At 36.4% G+C, this 23,994-nt stretch overlaps 4 protein-coding genes across 5 annotated transcripts; 2 read left to right on the plus strand and 2 right to left on the minus strand.

Moving 5' to 3' along the window:
• LOC107646241 (CSC1-like protein At4g02900) lies at positions 746-6,492 on the plus strand. Its single transcript, XM_016350440.2, has 12 exons — positions 746-1,194; positions 1,646-2,007; positions 2,384-2,539; positions 2,653-2,788; positions 3,069-3,170; positions 3,297-3,416; positions 3,587-3,667; positions 4,097-4,437; positions 4,767-5,012; positions 5,130-5,454; positions 5,622-5,855; positions 6,031-6,492. Exons 2-12 carry the CDS (start codon positions 1,694-1,696, stop codon positions 6,238-6,240), a joined length of 2,265 nt encoding a protein of 754 aa, XP_016205926.1. The 5' UTR covers positions 746-1,194; positions 1,646-1,693; the 3' UTR covers positions 6,241-6,492.
• Positions 7,860-11,162, plus strand: LOC107645358 (isoamylase 2, chloroplastic). Its single transcript, XM_016349368.2, has 2 exons — positions 7,860-8,121; positions 8,245-11,162. The coding sequence occupies exon 2, from the start codon at positions 8,262-8,264 to the stop codon at positions 10,881-10,883; it is 2,622 nt and encodes an 873-aa protein (XP_016204854.1). The 5' UTR covers positions 7,860-8,121; positions 8,245-8,261; the 3' UTR covers positions 10,884-11,162.
• Positions 12,070-16,056, minus strand: LOC107646242 (mediator of RNA polymerase II transcription subunit 33B-like). Its single transcript, XM_016350441.2, has 3 exons — positions 16,004-16,056; positions 13,757-13,907; positions 12,070-13,205 (listed from the first exon to the last, which is right to left on the minus strand). Exons 2-3 carry the CDS (start codon positions 13,863-13,865, stop codon positions 12,070-12,072), a joined length of 1,245 nt encoding a protein of 414 aa, XP_016205927.1. The 5' UTR covers positions 13,866-13,907; positions 16,004-16,056.
• Positions 13,953-23,922, minus strand: LOC107646243 (mediator of RNA polymerase II transcription subunit 33A-like). 2 transcript variants are annotated; one of them, XM_016350442.2, is made up of 12 exons: positions 23,405-23,922; positions 22,547-22,657; positions 21,943-22,290; positions 21,520-21,833; positions 21,016-21,107; positions 20,352-20,712; positions 18,810-19,020; positions 17,492-17,606; positions 17,203-17,352; positions 16,343-17,009; positions 15,853-16,059; positions 13,953-15,301 (listed from the first exon to the last, which is right to left on the minus strand). In XM_016350442.2, exons 1-12 carry the CDS (start codon positions 23,695-23,697, stop codon positions 14,166-14,168), a joined length of 4,005 nt encoding a protein of 1,334 aa, XP_016205928.1. In that variant the 5' UTR covers positions 23,698-23,922; the 3' UTR covers positions 13,953-14,165. The 2 variants fall into 2 exon arrangements, with proteins under 2 accessions (XP_016205928.1, XP_020959381.1); XM_021103722.1 differs by lacking the exon at positions 23,405-23,922 and having other exon boundaries at positions 21,943-22,301; positions 22,547-22,660.

A 23,994-nucleotide genomic window follows, 5' to 3' on the forward strand; every position in this document is an offset into this window, starting at 1 on the left:
TCAAGGAGTATACATTGGGTGTTGGAACATTCAAAATATATGAAGGCATGGTCAGGAATGGATTTTGTAATGTCAATGATTTTGTTATTCTTGTAGGTTTGTAATGTTTGACTAGGGTTGGAAGTGAGTCGAACTAAACTAAGCTCAAGTTTGGCTCATTAACAATCGAGCCTATTTTTTAAACTCAAATTCGGCTCACCGAAAGCTTACAAGCTGATTCAAATAATAAAAATATAATTTATAATTTTATATCAATAAATTATAACTTATAACTTATATATTATATATATATATATATAATCGAGCCAGTTCATGAGCTAATGAACTGAGTTTATCCAAATTTAAATTTGACTCATTTAATTTATGAACTCAATTTCAGGTTCAAACTTAGCTCACAATCTCACGAGTTTAACTTATCGAGCTATTAACAAGTCGAGTTTGAACGAGCTCATGAACTAACTTGACTCACTTCTAACCCAATATTTGACTTTGAAATATTTAAAACATATGGAGGTGCTACATTACATTTTATACTCTCTTTTTTGGGTCGAATTGTAACAAACAATCTGAAGAAAATAACTAAACTCTTATTATATACTATTTGTGACTAAATAAATATAAATAGATAAAAATGCAAAATGGTCAATGGAAGCATCCAAGGACTAGAGAGATACGAGAAGAGTGAATGGCGGGCAAAAGGGACAATTCACATTCCGAACCTTTTGGCGCGAACTGCATCGCTCATTCATTCCCTCGCTCTGCACCTTAATTCTATTCCCAATCCATTCTCTCAAACAACGCAAATTTAGTTACCGTTCCATTCGGAACAATTCCTTTCTCCTCTTACTCCTTTCTTCGCATTTTCTTTCTCTTTCTCTATTTGGACCCCAACGACTAAGAAAATCTATCTTCTGTGTTCTTCTACCTATTACGAATTTCACCTAACAAAGAAAACAAAAAAAAGATTCTATGTACATTTTGATTAATTACTACCAGCTGCGATCAATCAATATTCATGTTACTGCTGTGGTTTCCTTGACCTAACGGAAGCTGCCGCATTCGCTCTCAGGTTATTGATTATGTTTTTTTATGTTTAATTCTCACGGCGTTTCTAGGGAACCAAACATGATGGTGGTTACGTACTTGGAATTCATAGGCGGGTGCAGATTTCTACTCTGAATTTGTATTCTAAAAGTACGTGGACGTATTTATATTGCAAGTTAGATGTTTGTTGATTCCTAGTTTTAGAAATGCTTATGGTCATAAGAAAATAGTCAAATATATTTTCAATTTTTTTTCTTAATTTGTTCTTTTGGCTCATCAATGAACTGTTGGATGCTTGAGTATATAAAATGTGATTGATCATTGCTGCCATTATTTTTGAGCTTTGACTTTTGAAATTGGAAATAAGCTGTTGTATGAATAAAAATGTATGTATTTTATATCGGTTTTAATTTCTTATTGGGATCATTGAGTTTGGGAACTAGATATGGAAGATAACGAGTGCATGTTTAATTCAATTATTCAATGTGTATAATGTTAGAAACTTAGAATGTAGCTGAAAATTAGTATGGTATGCTAGTTAGAAAATTTTTAGGCGGGAGCCAGTTTCACTTGTAAAACAATATCATGAATCTGGATGCAGATAACGAGCTTGAAAGGAGAGGGAAAAAAATAGAAGAGGAAGAAGAAAATGGCGACTCTAGGGGATATTTGTGTTTCCGCGGCCGTCAATCTCTTGTCTGCAATTGCATTCTTGCTGGCTTTTGCAATATTACGACTTCAACCCATTAACGATAGGGTCTACTTCCCAAAATGGTATCTGAAGGGAATAAGAGGAAGCCCAACAAGTTCCAGAACAGCAGTTGGAAAATTTGTTAACCTGGACTACAGTTCCTATCTCAGGTTCTTGAATTGGATGCCTGCAGCATTGCATATGCCAGAGCCAGAACTTATAGATCATGCAGGGCTTGACTCAGCAGTGTATATTCGGATTTATCTGCTTGGGTGAGTTGTTACAAACAAGGGCCGTGTTTGGAGACGGTCTCAGGATAGAAATATAATAACATAACTCTGAGATAATAGACACAACCTCATATTTGAGTGGATGAAAAATACAAGAAAAATCTGTCTTAGGACAAAAATATTTTACTTGTCTCCTTATCCAAACAAATTTGTATTTTTCAATGTCTCTATATATTTATGTTCTTAGACAGTATTCAAATGCAACATTTTTATTTTTATTTTTTTGCAATTAGGCTCTGCTGAGACATTTAAAAGACAAAGGAATTTGGTCTTCTATTTTCTATTTTGAATCTTTATTTCTTCTTTCCCCCTTTTAATGCTTGATTCTTTTTTCTCTGTTGGGAATACTGAGATACAGGTTGAAAATATTTGCCCCAGTTGCCGTACTTGCTTTTGGGGCTTTGGTTCCCGTTAACTGGACTGGGAGAAGATTGAATGCATCAAAATCCAAGGAGTTGACATTTAGCAATATTGACAAGCTTTCGATATCAAATGTTCCAGATGGATCAAAGAGGTGAGGAGATCCTTTTAACACTGTTTTCTTGGCTCCAAGTCTGTCTCTTGTTATACAACATAGGATGGATCTTAACACTATATGCTAAGAAGTTTAGTGTCATCTCCTTGCAGGTTTTGGGTTCATATTGGTATGTCATATCTCTTCTCTTTTTGGACATGCTTTACTCTTTACAGAGAATACAAGATTATAGCAGCAATGAGATTGCGATTTTTGGCATCTGAACGTCGTCGTCCAGACCAATTTACTGTAAGTTGGTCTCATTTTCATTGTAGTACATTTTCTTGTTATAAGTAGCTTGCTGAGATGCACATATGTACATATATGTACATGTGCCTATTATACACAAATGAAGGGTATGTGGTAGTAACATAAGTCTTTCTATTTTCATGTTCTCCACAATTTTACTGTGATGCAGTGCAAGTCATTCAGCTTTTGCTTGTTATCAGTACTGTAACATTTACAGCTTGCTTAGGAAATTATCCTTATTCAGATGTTCAATGTTAATAACAGCTCTGATAATTTATAGGTCCTAGTGAGGAACGTTCCACCAGATCCTGATGAATCTGTTAGTGAGCACATTGAGCATTTTTTTTGTGTCAATCATCCTGATCACTATCTGATGCATCAGGTAATGTTGTTTATAGACAATCTTAATTATATAACTGACAATAATAATATTTATAAGAATTGGTCTGGTAATCTTGTAATTTTCTTTGATGTAACAAAACATTAATTTATTCTTAATGATTGATAGGTTGTATATAATGCAAACAAGCTTGCTGCAATAGTTGCAAAGAAAAGGGCAATGATAAACTGGCACATTTACTACGAAAACAAATATGAAAGGAATCCTTCGCAAAGGCCAGTTACTCGGGTAACTTACTGTCAATTAGTTGTTATTGTGGCTTTCTTTTTAATTAACAATTTGAATTGATGGGATCCTCTTTTGTCTTTTTGTTTTTTCATGAGAACTAAAAATAAGGTGATGTCAACTGACAATATTTTTTTTCCCCTGTTCCTCAATTTGATTTCTTATCTATATAGACAGGTATGCTCGGTATCTTCGGGAAAAAAGTGGATGCTATTAATCATTATACTTCGCTAATTGATAACTTGAGCAAACAAGTACGTACTGATTAAAAAGTGCAATGCTTTAGTCAACTTTCACCTTCCATATACTTCCTTTGAAGTTGTCAAGTTATGGTAATTATTTGTCATTGTTATTTCACTAGAAATAGCGGGTTATGATCCTAAGAGTTCTTAGAGGAAGTTCAAGTTATGGGTCTTTCACCTCATTTCCTACCCTTGTTCTGTATTCTAATTGTGCTTGGAAAGTTATAAAACTGGTTTAAGGTTAAACCAATTTCTGAACTTTCAAGTGTTTCTGAACATGCATTAATAAATTGTTACTCTTATATAGTTGTCATGGTACAAATGTTTAATATCAAAATATTCATCTTGCACCAAATTCAGTTTGCTCTTTGTTTGTGTGTCTCCTCTCCTCTTACGGTATTTTCATATGGTGATCAATATGATTGTATTCATTTCATGCAGGAAGAGGAAGAAAGACAGAAAGTTAGAAATGATCCCGATGCTATTGTTCCTGCAGCATTCGTTTCATTCAAAACCCGATGGGGAGCAGCTGTATGTGCTCAAACTCAGCAAACTAGTAATCCTACTGTTTGGCTCACAGAATGGGCTCCTGAGCCTCGAGATGTCTATTGGGATAATCTAGCCATTCCATATTTGGATCTCAATCTTCGAAAATTGCTCATGACTGTTGCTATGTTTTTCTTAACTTTCTTCTTTATGATACCAATAGCATTGGTCCAATCTCTAGCCAACATTGAGTCCATCAAGCATGTCTTTCCTTTCTTGGCGTCGTTAGTTGAGAAGTAAGTTCAATCTTACACTAGTGATATACAATTTTCTTAAATCTGAAGTGCTAATAAGTTAACATTTTCGCTTGATTCACCAACGCTTAGTATCTTTTTGTGTTGTTCTGTAAAGGGAATAATTCTTCTCATGTGAAAAATCACATAAACTAGTCATTTGCATACTCTTAACATTAACTAAAATATCGAGATCCACACTATTTCTTATCTTCATGTTTCATACTCAATAATACAATTTCACAAATAACTACATCATGCACAATTTCCGCATAAAAGGAGTCCATTTTGTTGCTAGAGTAATGGCTTTGGTTTCTTCTCATACTCTGCAGGCCATCTGTAAAGAATTTTATTCAAGGATTTCTGCCAGGGCTAACATTAAAGATATTTCTTATTTTCCTCCCTAAAATTCTCATGACAATGTCCAAAATAGAAGGTTTTACATCGCTTTCAGGTTTAGACCGGAGGTCAGCATCCAAATATTACTTATTTATTCTTGTCAATGTGTTCCTTGGAAGCGTTGTAACAGGAACCGCATTTCAGCAACTTGAACAACTTATTGATCAGCCCTCTACAGAGTAGGCCCCGAGCTTAATTAGGTTTCATAATTATATAGCTTTTACTTGGTTGCTGAACATTGTTGCAACTGAGAACTCTCATGAACATGATACTTAATAAATCTTTATCATGTGTAGGTTCACCAAAACTGTTGGCAGTACAATCCCTATGAAAGCAACATTTTTCATCACATATGTAATGATTGATGGATGGGCTGGAATTGCTGCAGAGGTCCTCAGATTAACTCCGTTAATTATGTTCCACCTGAAAAACACATTCCTGGTGAAGACAGAGCTGGACAGACAAGCTGCTATGGACCCTGGTTGCTTGGATTTTTCCATATCTGAACCTCGAATACAGTTATATTTCATGCTAGGACACGTCTATGCCCCAGTTACGCCTTTACTTCTCCCCTTCATTGTAGTATTCTTCGCCTTTTCCTACTTGGTCTTTCGGCATCAAGTAAGTTTTCAATACAATTTGTTGCAATGTTTTGTTTTATATTCAATAATGGTGTCAAGATAGAAATACTGACAAAAGTTTCATTACACATGTAAGAATAAATGTCATTTAGTTTTTGCTGTTCTTAACTGACGATTTTCTTTTTCTCTCTCTTTTGCTGTCACAAGATTATCAATGTGTATAACCAGCACTACGAGAGTGGAGCAACATTTTGGCCAGATGTCCACCGTCGAGTTCTTACCGGATTGATTATATCCCAGATTCTTTTGATGGGGTTGCTCAGTACCAGAGGCACTAACAAGATCACGCTAGTGCTTATTGGACAACCCATCTTGACATTCTGGTTCTACAGATATTGCAAAGGCCGCTTTGAATCAGCATTCATAAAGTTCCCACTAGAGGTCAGTTAACCATTTAAATAATTTCTTACACACAATTCAATAGTCCGGATAAAACCGTTTTGGAAAAAAATCCTCTAAAGGGAATTGAAAAGTAAGAAAGTAAGAAAAAAACCTCTAAAGTGAAGAGAATCGTAAAGTAATAAAATAAGGAGTTAATAATCACTATTGATGACAGGAAGCTATGGTGAAGGATACGCTTGAACGGGCTGTTGAGCCAACCTTGAACCTGAGAATATATCTTCAAGATGCTTATGTACACCCAGTTTTTAAGAGAAGTGAGTTGGAAAAACCAATGGCCGTTGATGATGAAGAAGAGAATCCTCTCATTCAAACAACTAGAGCGTCTCGTCTGAGTAGCATGCCAGAATCTGATAATGAAGCATAGTAACTGATAGTTGTTAATGTACAGTTAACATTAGATTGAATTTTTTCTTTTTTGGAAATAGAATCAACCAATTTTTATGTGGAAATTACAAGATTGCAACAAGCGACATGTCCCAAACAGATTCCTGGCTCAGGTGACACTGTTGGTCTCACTGGGTTGGAAGATGCTGTTTGTTGTACCATTTTTTTTTAACCTTTTGTTATTTAACAATTTCTTTGTAGGTATATATCATATCTTGTAATTATTGTAGATAATTTTGTGTTCAATAGACCAATACTAAAAGACATAACCCATTTGATAAAAAAAAAGCAAGCAAATCAACAAGAGGTCAGAAACAACACTCCCAAGATGAAGTTAAAGTTTTTTTTTAAACAATGAAATAAAGTTTTTATAGAGATTGTGTAAAATATCATACTACCATCTAGAGGTGGGTATACTGTCCAGCTCTATCCGTTAACTCAAATCACAACAGGCTAAATATTAACGGATCGAGTCGGGCTAGTTTGCAACATATAGGAGTTGCTTTGAGAAATGTTCGTGTTTACATCGCGTTGGTCCGCGGTTTCATGGGCCAACTCAAACTGCAAAATTTTTTGTGTCTTTTATTTTTTTTGCATTACTATTATCAAATTCATGAGTTATGATTAAAAATTAGTAAGAGAATGAGTCATAGAAGAAGGCACAAATCTTATACAGTAGTAAATTGATATTTATGTCAATTTAATGGCAAATTAAAAAAATAAATAGTAAATATTAAGTGAAAAAAAACAAGTTTTAAATGAGTTGTTAGCTTTTAGCTTATATAAATACATTTTTATTAATATTATACTTAAAGCGAGTTTAAGTGGTACGGATTGTTGATTAAATAAGTTGATCTACGGATCATAGCCGCCTTCATTACGGGTATGTCTAAAATAAACTCAACAATTATGTGCTTATTGAATGAGCCACACTCATATAGACTATTAGATTTTAATAGATAAAAATCATAGACTAATATAAAAGAAGAGCATTGATGGACTCTAATAAATATAGAATATCCTAGTACATAAATAAATATTTTAAATAGCAATAATTTAATACACAATACTTTAAATAGCAACATAATCTTTCATTCTTAAATAATTAAATATATGAATTTTTTTTAATTTGACAGGTTTCAAATCCTAACCCGACCCACCTTTTTTAGCGGGTTCAGCAAGTCGACCTGACGAATTCGACCCATTTTACCACCCCTAATATATATATTAATAAGAAGATTATCACATATTTTACAATATAAAGGTAGAGATTTTTCGTTCTAAAAAATATAAAATAAATAAATACAAGATTTATATTAACTTTTAATTTTCATCTAATAAAATCTAATCGTCTATACAAGTGTGGCTCATTCATATAATTATTGACCTTGATTTAGACATACCCCTAATTATTTGCTTGTATATGCTAACTTTTTATATAGTAACCAAAAAAACAAAAAAACAAAGAAAATTTTGTCTGTCTAACAAATTTAATCTCTCACCGAAGACTATGATCTACTTCACCGAAGACTATGATCTACTAATATTGATTGCACCTACCAAACCACTTTAACTTGTCTGACAAGAATGTCTGAATCAATAAAATTATTCTCCACCGTTAGTTTTCGACAAAATTCCTGTACATTTATTTAAGAAAAAAAGCTTTACAAAAAATCAAATAAAATAAAAAAAAATCTTGATCCGATTGTAGCCAAAGGCGACGGTAATGAGCACCGCAGAGTGGAGAAGACAATGAAAGCATTGTGTTAACACAACCACACACATACCATCCCTTTCTCATCTTCTCCATTATTTATTCTTTGCTCTCTCTTCAGTCATTTCAATCATTATCTCATAAAATGTAAGTTTCAATCTCTTACTCTAATCTCTTACTCAATCATTTTATATAGTTATTATATTCGCTCGCTCGCTCACTCACTCACTCACTCACTGTACACTGTTAACTGCAACTGCAAACACATAGCACCAGGAACCGCTTCTATGGCGAATCTGGTGCATTCATTCACACTGATTCCTTGCAACCCATATAAATACCGAACCAAAGTTTCATGCTTTCACAAATCCTTTAACCAGACAAAGGACCAATTCGTTATTCGAGGGTTGCAAAACCCCATTCAACCCTTTTCGCGTAATTTCACCTCAAAATTGGGTGCCACGTCAAGGTTATCCGTTGAGCATAAACTGAATGCCGTAGCTTCCGAATCTGAGGATCTGAAGAGGACGTTGAGCTATTTGTTCAGGACAGAGATTGGTGGCGGTTTGGTTAGAGTTTATGTCACAAAGAGTAATAACCACCTTAGGTATTCTGTTTTGATTGAGGTTTCTTCGTTGGATTTAAGGGTTAGTGGCCAAGGTGAAAAGAGGCTTGTGTTGTGTTGGGGTGTGTATAGAGACGATTCGTCGTGTTTTGTGGAGTTGGATTCGAAGAATTCGGGTGGGGATGCTGGGGCGGGGATGAATCTAAGCCAGTTTAAGCAGAATTCTGCTGAGAAGTTTGTGGTTGAGTTGGATTTTGATGCTAAGCAAGTTCCATTGTACTTATCATTTTATTTTAAGTCTCTGTTAGGTGATGATGAGACTAGTGGATTGGAGATCAGAAGCCATAGGAGAACAAATTTTTGTGTTCCTGTCGGTTCTCTTCCAGGATACCCAGCTCCTCTAGGTCTGTCTTTTAGTCCTGATGGTTCTATGAACTTTGCCCTTTTCTCAAGGCATGCAGAGGGTGTTGTTTTGTGTTTGTATGATGACACTGGTGTGGAGAAACCTGCCTTGGAGCTTGATCTGGATCCTTATGTCAATCGATCAGGTGATGTTTGGCATGTCGCATTTGAGAGTGCCTGGACTTTTGTGAGCTATGGTTATCGCTGCAGGGGGGATCTTGTGGGGAGAGACAAGGATGATGATGATGCCATGCGTGTTCTTTTGGACCCTTATGCTAAGATCATTGGGAATTTTTTTCCTGATGGTCATGGATTAGTGAGGAATCTTGGACAGTTGGGGAAGGAGCCTGCTTTCGACTGGGGTGATGATTACCGTCCGAATTTGTCCATGGAAAAGCTAGTGGTCTATAGGTTGAATGTCAAGTGCTTTACGCAGGATATGTCCAGTCAACTTCCTAGTAATTTAGCCGGGACCTTTTCTGGTTTGGCTAACAAGGTGAAGTATCTCAAAGATCTGGGTGTGAATGCCATTTTGCTGGAGCCAGTTCTCACATTTGATGAGAATAAAGGACCATATTTTCCTTGTCACTTTTTCTCTTTAATGCACATATATGGGCCATCTGGTGATCCTGTGTCCACTATCAATTCTATGAAGGAGATGGTTAAAACTATGCATGCCAATGGTATAGAAGTTCTTATGGAAGTTGTGTTTGCCCATACTGCTGAGGCTGGTGCTCTGCAAGGAATCGATGACTTATCGTACTATTTTCTAAATGGAGTCGATGATCCGGATACACAGGGTGCTTTGAAATGTAACTATCCTGTAGTGCAAAGTTTGATTCTGGATAGCCTTCGTCATTGGGTGACTGAGTTTCACATTGATGGCTTCTCTTTCATAAATGCTTCTAATCTGTTGAGGGGTTCTCATGGGGAATACTTGTCTCGACCTCCATTGGTTGAAGCAATCGCTTTTGATCCAGTACTCTGGAAGACTAAAATCATTGCAGATTCCTGGGATCCCCATGGTATGGTAGCAAAGGGAACCCACTTTCCCCATTGGATGAGATGGGCTGAAATAAATACAAAATTTTGTCATGATGTGAGAAACTTCTTGAGGGGTGAAAGTCTTATCAGTAACCTCGCAACAAGACTTTGTGGGAGTGGAGACATGTTTTCTAATGGACGAGGCCCGGCATTTGCTTTCAATTATGTTGCCAGGAATTTTGGACTTTCTCTTTTGGACTTGGTCAGCTTTAGTAGTGGTGAACTAGGTGCAGAGTTGAGTTGGAATTGTGGAGAAGAAGGACCTACTAACAACGTCGTTGTGCTTGAAAGACGACTCAAACAAATCCGTAATTTCCTCTTCATCTTGTTTGTGTCCTTAGGAGTACCTGTTCTGAACATGGGAGATGAGTGTGGTCAGTCTTTTGATGGTTCTCCTGCATACAGTGTCTTTAAACCTTTCAATTGGAGTGCCTTGCAAACAGGTTTTAGCAAACAAACAACACAATTTGTTTCCTTTTTAAGTTCACTCAGAAAGAGGCGGAGTGATCTTCTTCAAAGTAGCAGCTTTTTAAAGGAAGAAAACATAGAGTGGTACGGAAGCAACCGGGATCCACCACAATGGGAAGACCCAACCTGCAAGTTCCTTGCAATGCTTCTGAAGGCAGAAAAACCAGAGCTCCCAGAAAACCCTTTACCTACTGACATATCAGGGGACTTATTTCTTGCTTTCAATGCAGCTGATAATTCAGAAACCTTAGTTCTACCTGTGCCCCCGGAAGGGATGTCGTGGTACCGTTTAGTCGATACGTCTCTTCCGTTTCCTGGTTTTTTCTTAACCGATGGTGAACTTGTCCCTGAGCAGACAGCAGGATTGTTTACTTACCTAATGAGGTCTCACAGCTGCACTTTATTTGAGACAAGCAATAAGAGAAGCTAAAGTGCATTCATCAGCCCAATACATCTCTTAATCCTTTCCATTATTTATTACATGAAAAATGGGGTTTCAATTATTGATTTATAAAATAATGATTTGAGATATATATGTTATGATGTTTGGTGAGGAATATGTAATAGGCTATGCTTGCTGGAAACCCGTGTAAAATAGTGAATGCTTTCAGAAAAATGTCCCCTGAAAACTATAATTATCTTATGGCGGTGGTGGTATTGTTTTCAAATGTGTAAAATATGAAGAATTTACCAAATTACATTTTGTTAAGTATCTCTTCATTGAGTGACAACAATATATAGATAATTTAGGACCATCGTTAAGAGATATACTGTGTATCATTGATGGCCAAGCACGAGAAAATTTTATAAATTGGTGACTTGAATCACTCTTTCATTCAAGTTCAAAAGAAAAAAAAAGGAAAAAAAATCCATTCATCCATTCTCGTTCAAATTTCATAAACTCATACTCCACTATTCTTCTCTTGCAAATGGCCGCTGAATTTGTTTGTGTCTACCTAAATGCAAACATTCGACGTGATTATGATAGAGTCTCTTTTGAATGTAATTTCGTTCACCGATGAAATTTCATCGAGTTGAAATTTTGACCGAGATAAAGAATATTGTATTGATGAATACCAGAGTACTCGGATCAAGAAGATAGAAAACATGGGGTACAACCATGTACGTTTCTAATAGCAGCAGATGACTGAAAAATTAGTTTAACCGTCGTATAAAATATATGGCCTAAGTCAAGAGCAAAAACGCTATGCATCTTAGAATAGAAAAATTACCATATTCGAAGGAATGTGAATTCTGAAATACCATTTTGCATGCAAACAGGTTGGGGGCTTCATCTAACATTCTACAACATATGAGATATTGATATGAATTTGATTTTATTTGAATTTTTATTTTGATTTATTACTTTTTTTTTTAGATTTAGTCTTTCTTATGTTGATTATTTTTTAAAAAGGCATTTTGCATGCTTGGGGGCTTCATCTAACATTCTACAACATATGAGATATTGATATGAATTTGATTTTATTTGAATTTTTATTTTGATTTATGATTTATTTTTTTAGATTTAGTCTTTCTTATGTTAACCTAAGTACATCCAAATTTGTTAACAAATCAATGAATATCTATGCCACAGTACAACACAGCTCTGGAGAGATTTAAAATCTATGTTGTATGTTGAAAATCATTTCAGCTGCTGCACCCATGGCGCCAATCCCTCCTTTCTCCAAAAGCCTAAGAGCCAACTCATGCTCATTCATCTGTATTAATCCCTTGCTTAGTCTCTTCAATATATCAACATCGATTTCGCTGACCCACAATGGAGTGCAACTCACAATCAGGCTCAGAAATCCTGACACATAGGCTCGCCAAGTAGCATCCTGACAACGCAGTGGTATATTCTTCTGAAGGACACTTGCAATGAATTCAAAATGCAGCCCCATAACCTTTCCTCTTTGTCTTGATAGAAGTGAATGGTCAATGCCCCAGGCAAATGCCCCGCTGAGCATGACAAAAAATGCTAATGCATAACCTCTAAGCATAGCAACCAAGGCACTGGATTCTTCACCATCCAGCTCCAACATACTAGAAGAAAAGAACCATTTAGGAATAGTCTCTTTTATGAAATATTGAACCAACTTTATTCCACCCGATATCCAAACCAATGAAGCTGCCAGTAGAGCAGCATGCTTGACCCGTGCCTTGGATCTAGCAAGAGAAACATGTCCATGTGTCGTTCCATACTTGATTTTCTTTTGCTTCTTACCATCCCCCTTGAGTAATTGATTACTTACTATACCTCTCACTGTTTGCATTAGAATAGAGACAATTTCTTCAGACAAGTACCTGGTATCTCCAATATACTGGTACACTTTCAAGCAAATAGTTCCTGGAGCAATCGGAGAGACCCCGTCAGATGTTTTGGAATTGACACCAACGCCATAACCATGACCAAGGAGAGCACCAACACCACCATTATTATGTAAACAGGCAGAGCCAAGCCCAAGTGTGGATTTGAAGCAACTTCTTAGTAGTTGAACTACAGCATCCTTGTTGCAGTGGAAGACTGTTCTGGAAGCAGAGAGCACAAGGTGATCACTCCAACGCTTCACTTTCTGGACCCACAAAGAAGCTACAATGGGCATGCACGGCCAGGGGCAACTAGAAGCAAGAGCAATCATAACTGGGCCAATCAGGCTAAGGAACCGCCCAGTGTCTTTGTCAAGTTTATATGTTAATGTGAGGCTTACAAAAGCTGCCAAAGGCAAAGGCAACGTAGCTTGAAAGTCCCCATCTGCTTGCAAGGAATCGAAAATAAACAACATAATGACTAAATGAAACTTTGATCTCCACATTTAATAAGATTAAGAAACAAACAAGTCCACCACAAAAATAAATACTGGGATGACAAAAACATATATGGTTCACACAGCAACCTCTTTTGTATGTTCATAATAGCTGCTTGATTTTAAGTCATTCACGAATAATGTCAAAGACAAACTCTTCTAAAGGCTACTGTCTACTGATTTTTACAACAACAGTGTCAATTACAAACTCTCCTACAAATAACTTAAGCTGTTAAGGTTATAAATGGGTTTTGGACTCATGAAAGAAACTTTGGACTTCAAGTATATAGGTGTATGAGTATTACAAAGGAATTTAATCCATTAAATTTTAACTCTTAGTTTTACCCCATACTAATCTTAACTAATAATGACTAATGTTAAGGCCAACCCTATCGTATCCTAAAATATCAACATTGTATGTAAAGAAAGTGTCAAGGATAATGTCAAAAATAAAAATTTTGCTGTGGGCGTGAATTGAGTAAACAATAAGATGAATTACCTACAGCAAGGCTTGGAACATCAACACCTGTGGTGGCTAAAATTTTCTTTATCTGCTGCTCAACAAGGGATAAATTTGCAGCAGGGCTAGGCCAATCAGTTCCATTCATAAAACCTGGCTTCCATATTCCGCGTCTAACTTCAGCTGATAAATAGCTTCAAGCATTTTTTTTTTTTCAAATAACAATTTTAAAAAATTAAAAATAGTACTTTTTATATTTTCTATTCGAGAGGATCTAATGATCTACCCACCTGGTTCATCTTTTTTACTTAATACCTACAAGAAGACAAGTCTCAAATTCTACTGACTAAAAGCATGCAAGGACAGTAACCTAAGTAACACTAACATCCAAATTTGTTAACAAATCAATGAATATCTATGCCACAGTACAACACAGCTCTGGAGAGATTTAAAATCTATGTTGAAATGCAACAATCATTTCAGCTGCTGCACCCATGGCGCCAATCCCTCCTTTCTCCAAAAGCCTAAGAGCCAACTCATGCTCATTCATCTGTATTAATCCCTTGCTTAGTCTCTTCAATATATCAACATCGATTTCGCTGACCCACAATGGAGTGCAACTCACAATCAGGCTCAGAAATCCTGACACATAGGCTCGCCAAGTAGCATCCTGACAACGCAGTGGTATATTCTTCTGAAGGACACTTGCAATGAATTCAAAATGCAGCCCCATAACCTTTCCTCTTTGTCTTGATAGAAGTGAATGGTCAATGCCCCAGGCAAATGCCCCGCTGAGCATGACAAAAAATGCTAATGCATAACCTCTAAGCATAGCAACCAAGGCACTGGATTCTTCACCATCCAGCTCCAACATACTAGAAGAAAAGAACCATTTAGGAATAGTCTCTTTTATGAAATATTGAACCAACTTTATTCCACCCGATATCCAAACCAATGAAGCTGCCAGTAGAGCAGCATGCTTGACCCGTGCCTTGGATCTAGCAAGAGAAACATGTCCATGTGTCGTTCCATACTTGATTTTCTTTTGCTTCTTACCATCCCCCTTGAGTAATTGATTACTTACTATACCTCTCACTGTTTGCATTAGAATAGAGACAATTTCTTCAGACAAGTACCTGGTATCTCCAATATACTGGTACACTTTCAAGCAAATAGTTCCTGGAGCAATCGGAGAGACCCCGTCAGATGTTTTGGAATTGACACCAACGCCATAACCATGACCAAGGAGAGCACCAACACCACCATTATTATGTAAACAGGCAGAGCCAAGCCCAAGTGTGGATTTGAAGCAACTTCTTAGTAGTTGAACTACAGCATCCTTGTTGCAGTGGAAGACTGTTCTGGAAGCAGAGAGCACAAGGTGATCACTCCAACGCTTCACTTTCTGGACCCACAAAGAAGCTACAATGGGCATGCACGGCCAGGGGCAACTAGAAGCAAGAGCAATCATAACTGGGCCAATCAGGCTAAGGAACCGCCCAGTGTCTTTGTCAAGTTTATATGTTAATGTGAGGCTTACAAAAGCTGCCAAAGGCAAAGGCAACGTAGCTTGAAAGTCCCCATCTGCTTGCAAGGAATCGAAAATAAACAACATAATGACTAAATGAAACTTTGATCTCCACATTTAATAAGATTAAGAAACAAACAAGTCCACCACAAAAATAAATACTGGGATGACAAAAACATATATGGTTCACACAGCAACCTCTTTTGTATGTTCATAATAGCTGCTTGATTTTAAGTCATTCACGAATAATGTCAAAGACAAACTCTTCTAAAGGCTACTGTCTACTGATTTTTACAACAACAGTGTCAATTACAAACTCTCCTACAAATAACTTAAGCTGTTAAGGTTATAAATGGGTTTTGGACTCATGAAAGAAACTTTGGACTTCAAGTATATAGGTGTATGAGTATTACAAAGGAATTTAATCCATTAAATTTTAACTCTTAGTTTTACCCCATACTAATCTTAACTAATAATGACTAATGTTAAGGCCAACCCTATCGTATCCTAAAATATCAACATTGTATGTAAAGAAAGTGTCAAGGATAATGTCAAAAATAAAAATTTTGCTGTGGGCGTGAATTGAGTAAACAATAAGATGAATTACCTACAGCAAGGCTTGGAACATCAACACCTGTGGTGGCTAAAATTTTCTTTATCTGCTGCTCAACAAGGGATAAATTTGCAGCAGGGCTAGGCCAATCAGTTCCATTCATAAAACCTGGCTTCCATATTCCGCGTCTAACTTCAGCTGATAAATAGCTTGCAATTGTAACCAAAGATGCTGGCAGAAAATCAGCCAGATCTTTGAGGCCTGGGATAAGAGGCACATTGAAATAAATTACACAGTAAACAACATAAGAAGAAAATTCTAATACTCAGGATTACCAATGCAGCATTAAGTTCAAAACACAGGAATTCATTATCAAGATATAGGTAATTGAAAAATTATTCTAGGGCACCTTTTAGATGCAACATGTACTGGTTCCTAAAGCAGCATGAGGTGTTCTAGGAACAACTTTTGACTATTTGAATTCTACTCAGTATTTACCTAATAAATGTTAAAGCTACTAAGGTATATAAAAGACTAGGCAAACCTGTAGCTAGTTGACGTGTAGAAAGTCTTCCATGAGCACAAGCCGTCAAAGCAGCATCCAGCACAAACGGAATGGCCTCAAGTATATCCCACGCAGGTACCTTTAGTTTCATGATAGCTTCATTCAGTGCAGACCCAGGTGAACCGCTGCTTCCTGAATTGCTACATGCCAAAGGTTCATCACAACTATTTATCTTCCTAAATAACGTGCATAGTAGAACATCAACAATCTGATGCACAGGCCCTCCAGGGACAAGACCAGACGGGATTGAAACAATGCATTCCTGATGTTGCTGATACCAGAAGTTGAATTTTGGAAAGGAATCCAAAAATACTGGTTCAGTAGGAAAGGTTATATATTTTGAAAATCTTTTGCGCGTTATTTGATCCTTTGCTGATCTTCCAAAAGATGCCAATAGAAAGTTTCGAACCAATAAAAGGGAATCAGGACAAAATAGTGACCCAAGTGGTGGAGTAGCAGAATCCCTCCGCACATGTTCAATAGATGGAACATCAAACCGCCAGAACCTCAGCAAAAGAGTGAATGCATTTGAGAACACCTCATGAAAAGAGAGTTCTTCTCCAGTTGAAAGAGTCTGTGAGACATCGGGAACACATGATCCAAAAACCTCACATATTCGCATTAACCCTGCTGCAAGTAATGGAACCTGAATAAATAGAAATATCAGCAAGCATCAGCAAGCACAGTATATATCAGCATCTGCTTGTATATATAACTGATTTGATGATTGAAACTTCTCAGATAGGAAAAACAAATGCCATATATATACTTGTACTATAAAAAAGAGTAGTTATAATTACATGTCTAAGCCAGAATACAATTGTTAGAAATTAACATACCAAACCATGAAGAGAGAAAATATGAACACAATCTAGTGATGAAATTCCAATAAGAAGGACATTGAGAAATTGAGCTTGGCTGATCAAATGGCTTTCAGTTGGAGGAACCAGAGGTGAGAGCAAACTTGTCATAAAAAGAATGGTGTGCTCCTGCAATAAAGATAATCATAGTAAAAAACTAAAATAAAAAGAAGGATCAACAGACACAACAAACTAAACAACTAGGAAAGAGAAAACTACTAATTTCTATGGTAGAATCAAAGAACTAACTGGAATAATTTAGCTCTACCTGTACATTCCATCCTCGTACTAAAGATGCCCCACAGAGGATAGTGGCAGCAGATATCTTCTCTTCGTCTGAACCATTGGTTGCAATTTCATATATTTTCTCAATCTCTGCTAAGCTTCCATCAAATCCATGAGCTTAAAAATTCAGTTGTGTTACCTCTGGTAAATTTACAAAAGAAGCATCTAATATTCTTGGCTTAAAAAAAAGATAGGTGTGTTTGTAGTATTGATACTAGGCAACACAATTGTTACTCCTTAGAGAGAGAGAGAGATTCATTAAAATAATAGATATTTCCATTGATGTAAATGACAAACAACCAATTTTCAATGCTTTCTATGCCCTGTTTAGAATATATAAACCATTCTAGATAATTTCTTGTGTCAGTAGTCAATACATGCTATTTCTAAGTTCTTTTCTAGAAGTATCAGCTGAGAATGAGATTTTATGAAAATTTTAACTCTATCTAAAATTCTGAATACTACTCTTGTTTGAATTTTGTATTTATCTAAAAAATTGAAGTCTAGGTGAACACGAAAGCCACATGTGTCGGACAGGACAAGTGTTTTGTCTAATATGCAAACACAACAACTCAACAAAGTATCCATATCTGTAACGATCGTTCCATATTACTAGAATACATTCTTCTCCCCATATTAGTTGTATACCATGTGTGGAAAAAAGTGCAATGCCATGTGGTTCTGGCTCACACAAGATGTTCCAAAAACTCATCACAGTAAAGAGGGGTGGGGATATTTTGTCTGGACAATATCTAGAGATAAAAAGGGACGTTCGACAAGGAATTAAAAATGTTCAGAGCTCAGACAAAAATAAATAATGAAATGCAAAAGGGGTAGCTTCAGAGAAGATATTCTTTCAAGAAAACAACATTTAATTTTACAATAACAACCTTTTAGAAATCCTTGCATATTAGGATTATAAGAAAGTCAGTCAGTTCTTGCATCCTAACCCATTAAAGTGAATTAGAGAATAAAGTTACAAATAGAAATACTGAAACTATCATAATACTAAACTACTAAAGTGTGAACAAGGTCTAGGTCAGTAGCATGAATGGAAGAAAACAAGGAAAAAGAAAGATACTATGAAATGTATAAAGGAGTATCCAAAAGTTCCTGACAAACAATTTAAGGTGGGACAGACAACTTGGATCAGGAAGTGCAGTCAGATATTAGACCACAAAAAAAAAAATGAATGGCAAGAAAATTAAAGGCAATAAGTAACCATTAGTTTACTACAAGGATACACCACTGCTGCTTTGTCATGGCACAAAACCCAGGAATGATATGATTCACTAGCATACCTGGAAGCTGGAGTTACAACTAGTACATCAACCAATTCAGGAGTTAGCTGTGATCCCTTCATTAATGAAGACCACCCAGCCACCTGGCTAGAAGTGCTACAAGGAATTTGATTGCTGCATGCATTGACATAGCCAGGCCAAGAATAAGCTGATGTATCAAGTAGGTTTCTTGCAATGCAAGCCTCAACGATTAGATGCCATAAGTTGCCAGCTGTGAGGAAACATAAAATAAAATAAAATAAAATTATGAAATCATGTCGCTATGAGTGGGATAGGCTCTACATAAGGATTAAAAATAGTAGATTTGTCTAGTTCGCATGGAAAGCAGGTGGAGAGGAAGAAAGAGAAGATTAAAAAGGCAGAGCTCTGAGGATTTTGTGACGATGGCTGACTGAAAGGAGGGAGGGGATGATGACAAGGGAATAGTCCAGAATAGGCATCGGATTAGCATAAGTTATGACATAGAAAGAAGAGAGAGGCGAAGGAAAAGAGGATGAAGTGGTTGTGTGTCATGCAACTTGGACTAGGCCGCCACAAAGGGACCCAGCATTGATTTAAAACTACATTGATAGATAGCCATTCTGAGCTAGATACTCAAGGCCCTTGTGCTTTCTTTAGAGTGTTTACCTCATAAATTTGCAGTCAAATGACCTAAATTTGAGTTTACGGGTGTCAATTAAACTAAGGAAAGGAAAACAAAAACAATAAAAAACTTTAAAGCTTATACTATTCACCAGTCAAGTTACTTGTGAAATAGTTATTCATACGGTGATATGATGGGTGTGAGAGCGAGGTTCAAGAAGCGAGATGATGCAAAGGAGGGAAGGCTACTAATTAATTAATGGACAGTTAAATAAAGTATCATCTCAGAACTTTTAAGGGGCTTAAGCTTGTAGAATAAGATCTGCAGCGTTCATGTCAGTGCTTTCTCTCCATGGTTCTATTCTAGTGATGTGTACGAGAACATGGGTCTATGGAATATGCCATTGCCTCTTAATGGAATAACCAAATTCACCAAACCAATCTGATTGAAGTCATCATGAGAAGAAGTTGGTCTTTCTTCGCTAACACTATGGTAGAGTTATTGCTATGCAAAAGCAAATTTAGGTGGAGTAATGATTGTTTGATCTATGAAATGATGGATATTGTGATCTAAATGGTTGCTGTAATCAGCTGTAGCCAAAACTGGATTTTAGCTCTAGAGTTATGGATACCATGTTAATATTCTGTGAGTTGTAAGAAAGTGCAGAAAACTAGAAGAAAATGAGAGGGAATATAAGAACCATGTTTGGAAGAAATCCAATAATAATCATTAGAGAATAACTATGATAAAATTATATACAAGAATTTCTATTAATAACTCTTAGTTATAATTTAATAGAGATCAATATGCTCATATTTTTCTTTCCCTTCTTTTCCATATATTCTTTGAACTATTTTATCGAGTCCTGTCTCGTAGCTTAATGCTAGGTGGCTGTGATGAAGTTTCCAATAAAAAAGAAAGGTATAAGTTTTGTAACCAACATAGAGAGAAATACTTACAGCATTTTGTCGGTAAGTCATTCACGCTTATACTCTCTAAGACCTCACTGCCAACGGAGTTTCCAGCTAAGAACATAATAGCCTTGGCAGCAGCTTTATTGGCTTCCGAAAAAAAAGATTGAGGTGGAGTCAGTAAGAACTCATAATCACCCAATAGCTGTAAGCTGGCAATCAATTCTCCACGACACTTCCCCAAAGTTGGTTTATCTTTTCTTTGATTGGCAGGGCTACATTCAGCTTCCTCAATCAATTCACTTTCCTCTTCATCAATAATATGAGCGACCACAAGGGTTATAATGCTCAATAACATACACATGCAAGTATGAAGGCGAGGTACAGGACCTTCAGTTGAATCCCTCTCCTAAAATAACAGGTGAAAAATATAAGTAGCATTATTTGAAAAGGGTGTAGATTCCAATTGCAAAAACTTTCCAGAGCCATTTTTTTCCTTTGTAAATAAAAAACACTTGATCAATTAAATGTAGAACTGCAGCTGCCAACACATACAAAGCAAATGTAAATGACATGCCAGCATAACCTTCCCTTATAATAAAAAAGATGATTATATCACCAGCTCATACACATGAATAAATTCATGAAGCCATTTCACAATAAAAAAAATAATCAGTTTCCCATCACTTCTGTTGTATCAACCCATACATACCCTTTGAACCAACCGCAATGCTGCAATCCATAAACCTAAAAATGCACTGTGCCAAGTACTTCCATTTACAGCATGTAAAACCTTCACCAAACCTGCAATAAAAACTTAAAATAAATTTCTAGTAAAAAAGGCTTGAAGTAAATAAAACTGCCAAGTACTTCCATTCAAAATAAGTGTTCAGTATTAAATATTATATAACAATGAGATTGAGCATTTGTATGGGGGTTCAAACCCTTGACCGCCAAAGAATTGAGAGGTTTTCTTTTCATGTTAAAGTGGGCAAGCAAAAAATGGTCAATTTGTGCTACAAATTGTGTTATGCGAGGTTTTGAAATAAAGCTTTGAGCTAGCGTGAGATTATTTAGAGGTTGATTGATACTATTTGTACATTTTAATACTGGTGCTTTTGTTGATATTCAAATGTAGGCAACTAACAGAATCATGGCTTCACATGTATCGATTTGAGTTGTTTCACCACTATGATAAAAATAATACGGATCATACCAGTAACAATTTTAATAGCACTAAGTGCTGAGACATTAGCTCCACCCAAAGCATCTTCAAGGATAAGATCAATAGGAAGCCATTGCAAAGAACAACTATCACCAAAAGATTGACCAGCAAAAAAGATCTGAGAACCAGCAACCATGAACGCATTAGCCTTAGATGTTGTTTTGCTTTGATGAGATATGCCTTTATAGATATTTTCCATTAAAAGCAAAAGGGCCTCCGGAGTAATATGTTTTGAGCTCCTCAAAACTGAAGAGTTTGATACAAGCAGATGCATTTGGCGAATGAAAAATCCCCAATGAGATGGCCTACAAAATATAATTTTTCTTCAGCGAGTGTTCCAGCACTTAATTGAGATTCACCCAATGGGCATTGTTCACCTCATAAATGCAAAGTACACCATAATTAAGTTCTTACATGTTTTGATGAACTAAGGAAAGGATCCTTGAAGTAATTTTGTTTTGCAAAAATTCTGCAACGATCTCAATAGCCATTGCTGTATTTTCTCTCTGCAATTCCCCCTTTTGCTCAGTTTTTTTTCCAGTGAAGCAATCAGGACTTCCAATATTCATATCATCTGACCTCCTTAGCCATCTAGGATTATCCTCCGATGCATGATCCAGTAATCCTTCATCATCTAGTACTGCTTCAAGTAACTGCCAAACAATTGAGAAGACAAACTCAACTAGAACAACTCCAGGCTCACAATCCTTTCGGTTATATACTTGGGAGAGAAGAAGAACTTCATCAATTGATGTCATAATCCTGCACAATCACTATGGAACATTACTATTAGCATTCAATGCAATATATCATCCAAGAAAATATTATCCCTATTCATGAGGTAGAAGGTTTGAAGGCACACTATGTTAAAGAAACATTAAAACCCACATAACCAGGCTTCTAAAAGCAAGGCGTAGAAGCAAGGCCTTGTGGGCCCTAATGTTCAACTTTTAACATATTATAAAAGACAACCCAACAACATTAATTCACAGAAAACTCCTTTGGAATTGAACCTCACTTTTCATAGTTTGGGGAATTGATATGAGAGGCGAGCATAAAAACATTTCGCTTTAGGAGTTCCATATAAAGTCTGTAAGCTACTGGATGGAGTTGCCTGCTTGGAACAACCCTGCAGTCAGGGGAAAAAGAAGTTGTAATTTAACAAGGAAGAAAAATAAGAAACTCCGAGAGATAACATGATGTTAGGCAAAGCTTTCCCTTAAAGATGCAGATATAATACAGAAGACAGCTGATTAGCTATCTATGTCACTGAAAAGCTACTTCAATCGCCAGCAAGGTCATAACTCCAAAAGGACACAAAAATACATACATGAGAAAGTTCAGAAGACCACCCCCAAACCTTCTACTGCTTCAAATGGTTTCATTCAATAATTATGAAGTGCAACCAATTTGATTCCAAGCAACTTTTTCGTGCGAAGCAGAGCAACAAACAAACTTGCATTCACGAAATACAGTTACACAGATACATACACATATAACTATACAATCATACGCGCTGTTGATATACTAAGCATTTCATAAGGTATACACATAACAGTAACAAATAATAATAATAATAATAATAATAATAAAATACATGCTAAAATATAAAATATATATTGAAAATAAATTAAACCATACATGTATTTATATAAAAATATATTGGTGACTAATTTTAGTGTACAAATAACATTTTTGTAAAATATTTTACCTAAATTTTTACCTCATTGTAAAATGTTATGTGTTGAATTTTACTATTGATTGAGAAAGTGAACATATAAAAACCATAATGAACAAGACTACAACAAGAAAATAATTTCTTACAAAAAAAAAAGAAAGAAGAAGAATCGCAGTAAAAGGAGGAATGAGGAGTTACGTGGCGGAGAGAAGAGCGAGGAGGAGCAAGGGAGGGACGATGTTGAGAGAGATGGCTCTTTCTAGAAACTTCCACGCGGCGGGGCAGTGATTCTTCCAGAAGAAATGAGACACGAGGTGGTGGGCGAGCTCCACGGAAGGAAGGATCACGGTGGAGGATCGGAGCATGGCGGCGAGCTCCGAGGCCCACAGGTTAGGGTCGGAGTTCCGTTGCTGAGCCAGCTCAGTGTGCCGAAGCACCGCGTCCCAGAGGCTCGGTTGATCAGTAGCGCTGGTTTGCGCGGGAACCGCCATACGAGAAAAATGAAAAGAGACCACGAGAAATTGAAATACAGAGAGAAGAGAAGAGAAGAAGAAGAAAAAAAAAACTAAAATGCGGAACGCGCAAAGCGCAATGGAGAGAGAGAGCGAGTGAGATTGTGAGAAGAGCGTTTAGTTTATGAGTGTGTGTGTTTTTGTTGTGCATGGGAACGAGAATGAATTATGTTAGGGTCGGTTGCGTGAGAGATTTCTCTTCTTCAAACCTTTCCCTCTTTTATTCAGCCAAATGGCTTTCTTCCTGCATTTAATTATGAACGACTATTATACCTG

Source organism: Arachis ipaensis, chromosome B06, assembly GCF_000816755.2.
Source record: "Arachis ipaensis cultivar K30076 chromosome B06, Araip1.1, whole genome shotgun sequence".
NCBI lineage: Eukaryota > Viridiplantae > Streptophyta > Magnoliopsida > Fabales > Fabaceae > Arachis > Arachis ipaensis.

Excerpts from the sequence above, each read along its gene's own strand:
- LOC107646241 (XM_016350440.2), top strand. The coding sequence starts at position 1,694 with ATGGCGACTCTAGGGGATATTTGTGTTTCCGCGGCCGTCAATCTCTTG. Across the intron at positions 2,540-2,652 it reads GTTCCAGATGGATCAAAGAG|GTTTTGGGTTCATATTGGTA; the intron begins GTGAGGAGATCC and ends ATCTCCTTGCAG. Across the intron at positions 4,438-4,766 it reads TTGGCGTCGTTAGTTGAGAA|GCCATCTGTAAAGAATTTTA; the intron begins GTAAGTTCAATC and ends CATACTCTGCAG.
- LOC107645358 (XM_016349368.2), top strand. The coding sequence starts at position 8,262 with ATGGCGAATCTGGTGCATTCATTCACACTGATTCCTTGCAACCCATAT.
- LOC107646242 (XM_016350441.2), bottom strand. The coding sequence starts at position 13,865 with ATGAATGGAACTGATTGGCCTAGCCCTGCTGCAAATTTATCCCTTGTT. Across the intron at positions 13,206-13,756 it reads TGTTCCAAGCCTTGCTGTAG|ATGGGGACTTTCAAGCTACG; the intron begins GTAATTCATCTT and ends CCTTGCAAGCAG.
- LOC107646243 (XM_016350442.2), bottom strand. The coding sequence starts at position 23,697 with ATGGCGGTTCCCGCGCAAACCAGCGCTACTGATCAACCGAGCCTCTGG. Across the intron at positions 22,658-23,404 it reads CTCGCTCTTCTCTCCGCCAC|GGTTGTTCCAAGCAGGCAAC; the intron begins GTAACTCCTCAT and ends CCCTGACTGCAG. Across the intron at positions 19,021-20,351 it reads TGACTTACCGACAAAATGCT|CTGGCAACTTATGGCATCTA; the intron begins GTAAGTATTTCT and ends GTTTCCTCACAG.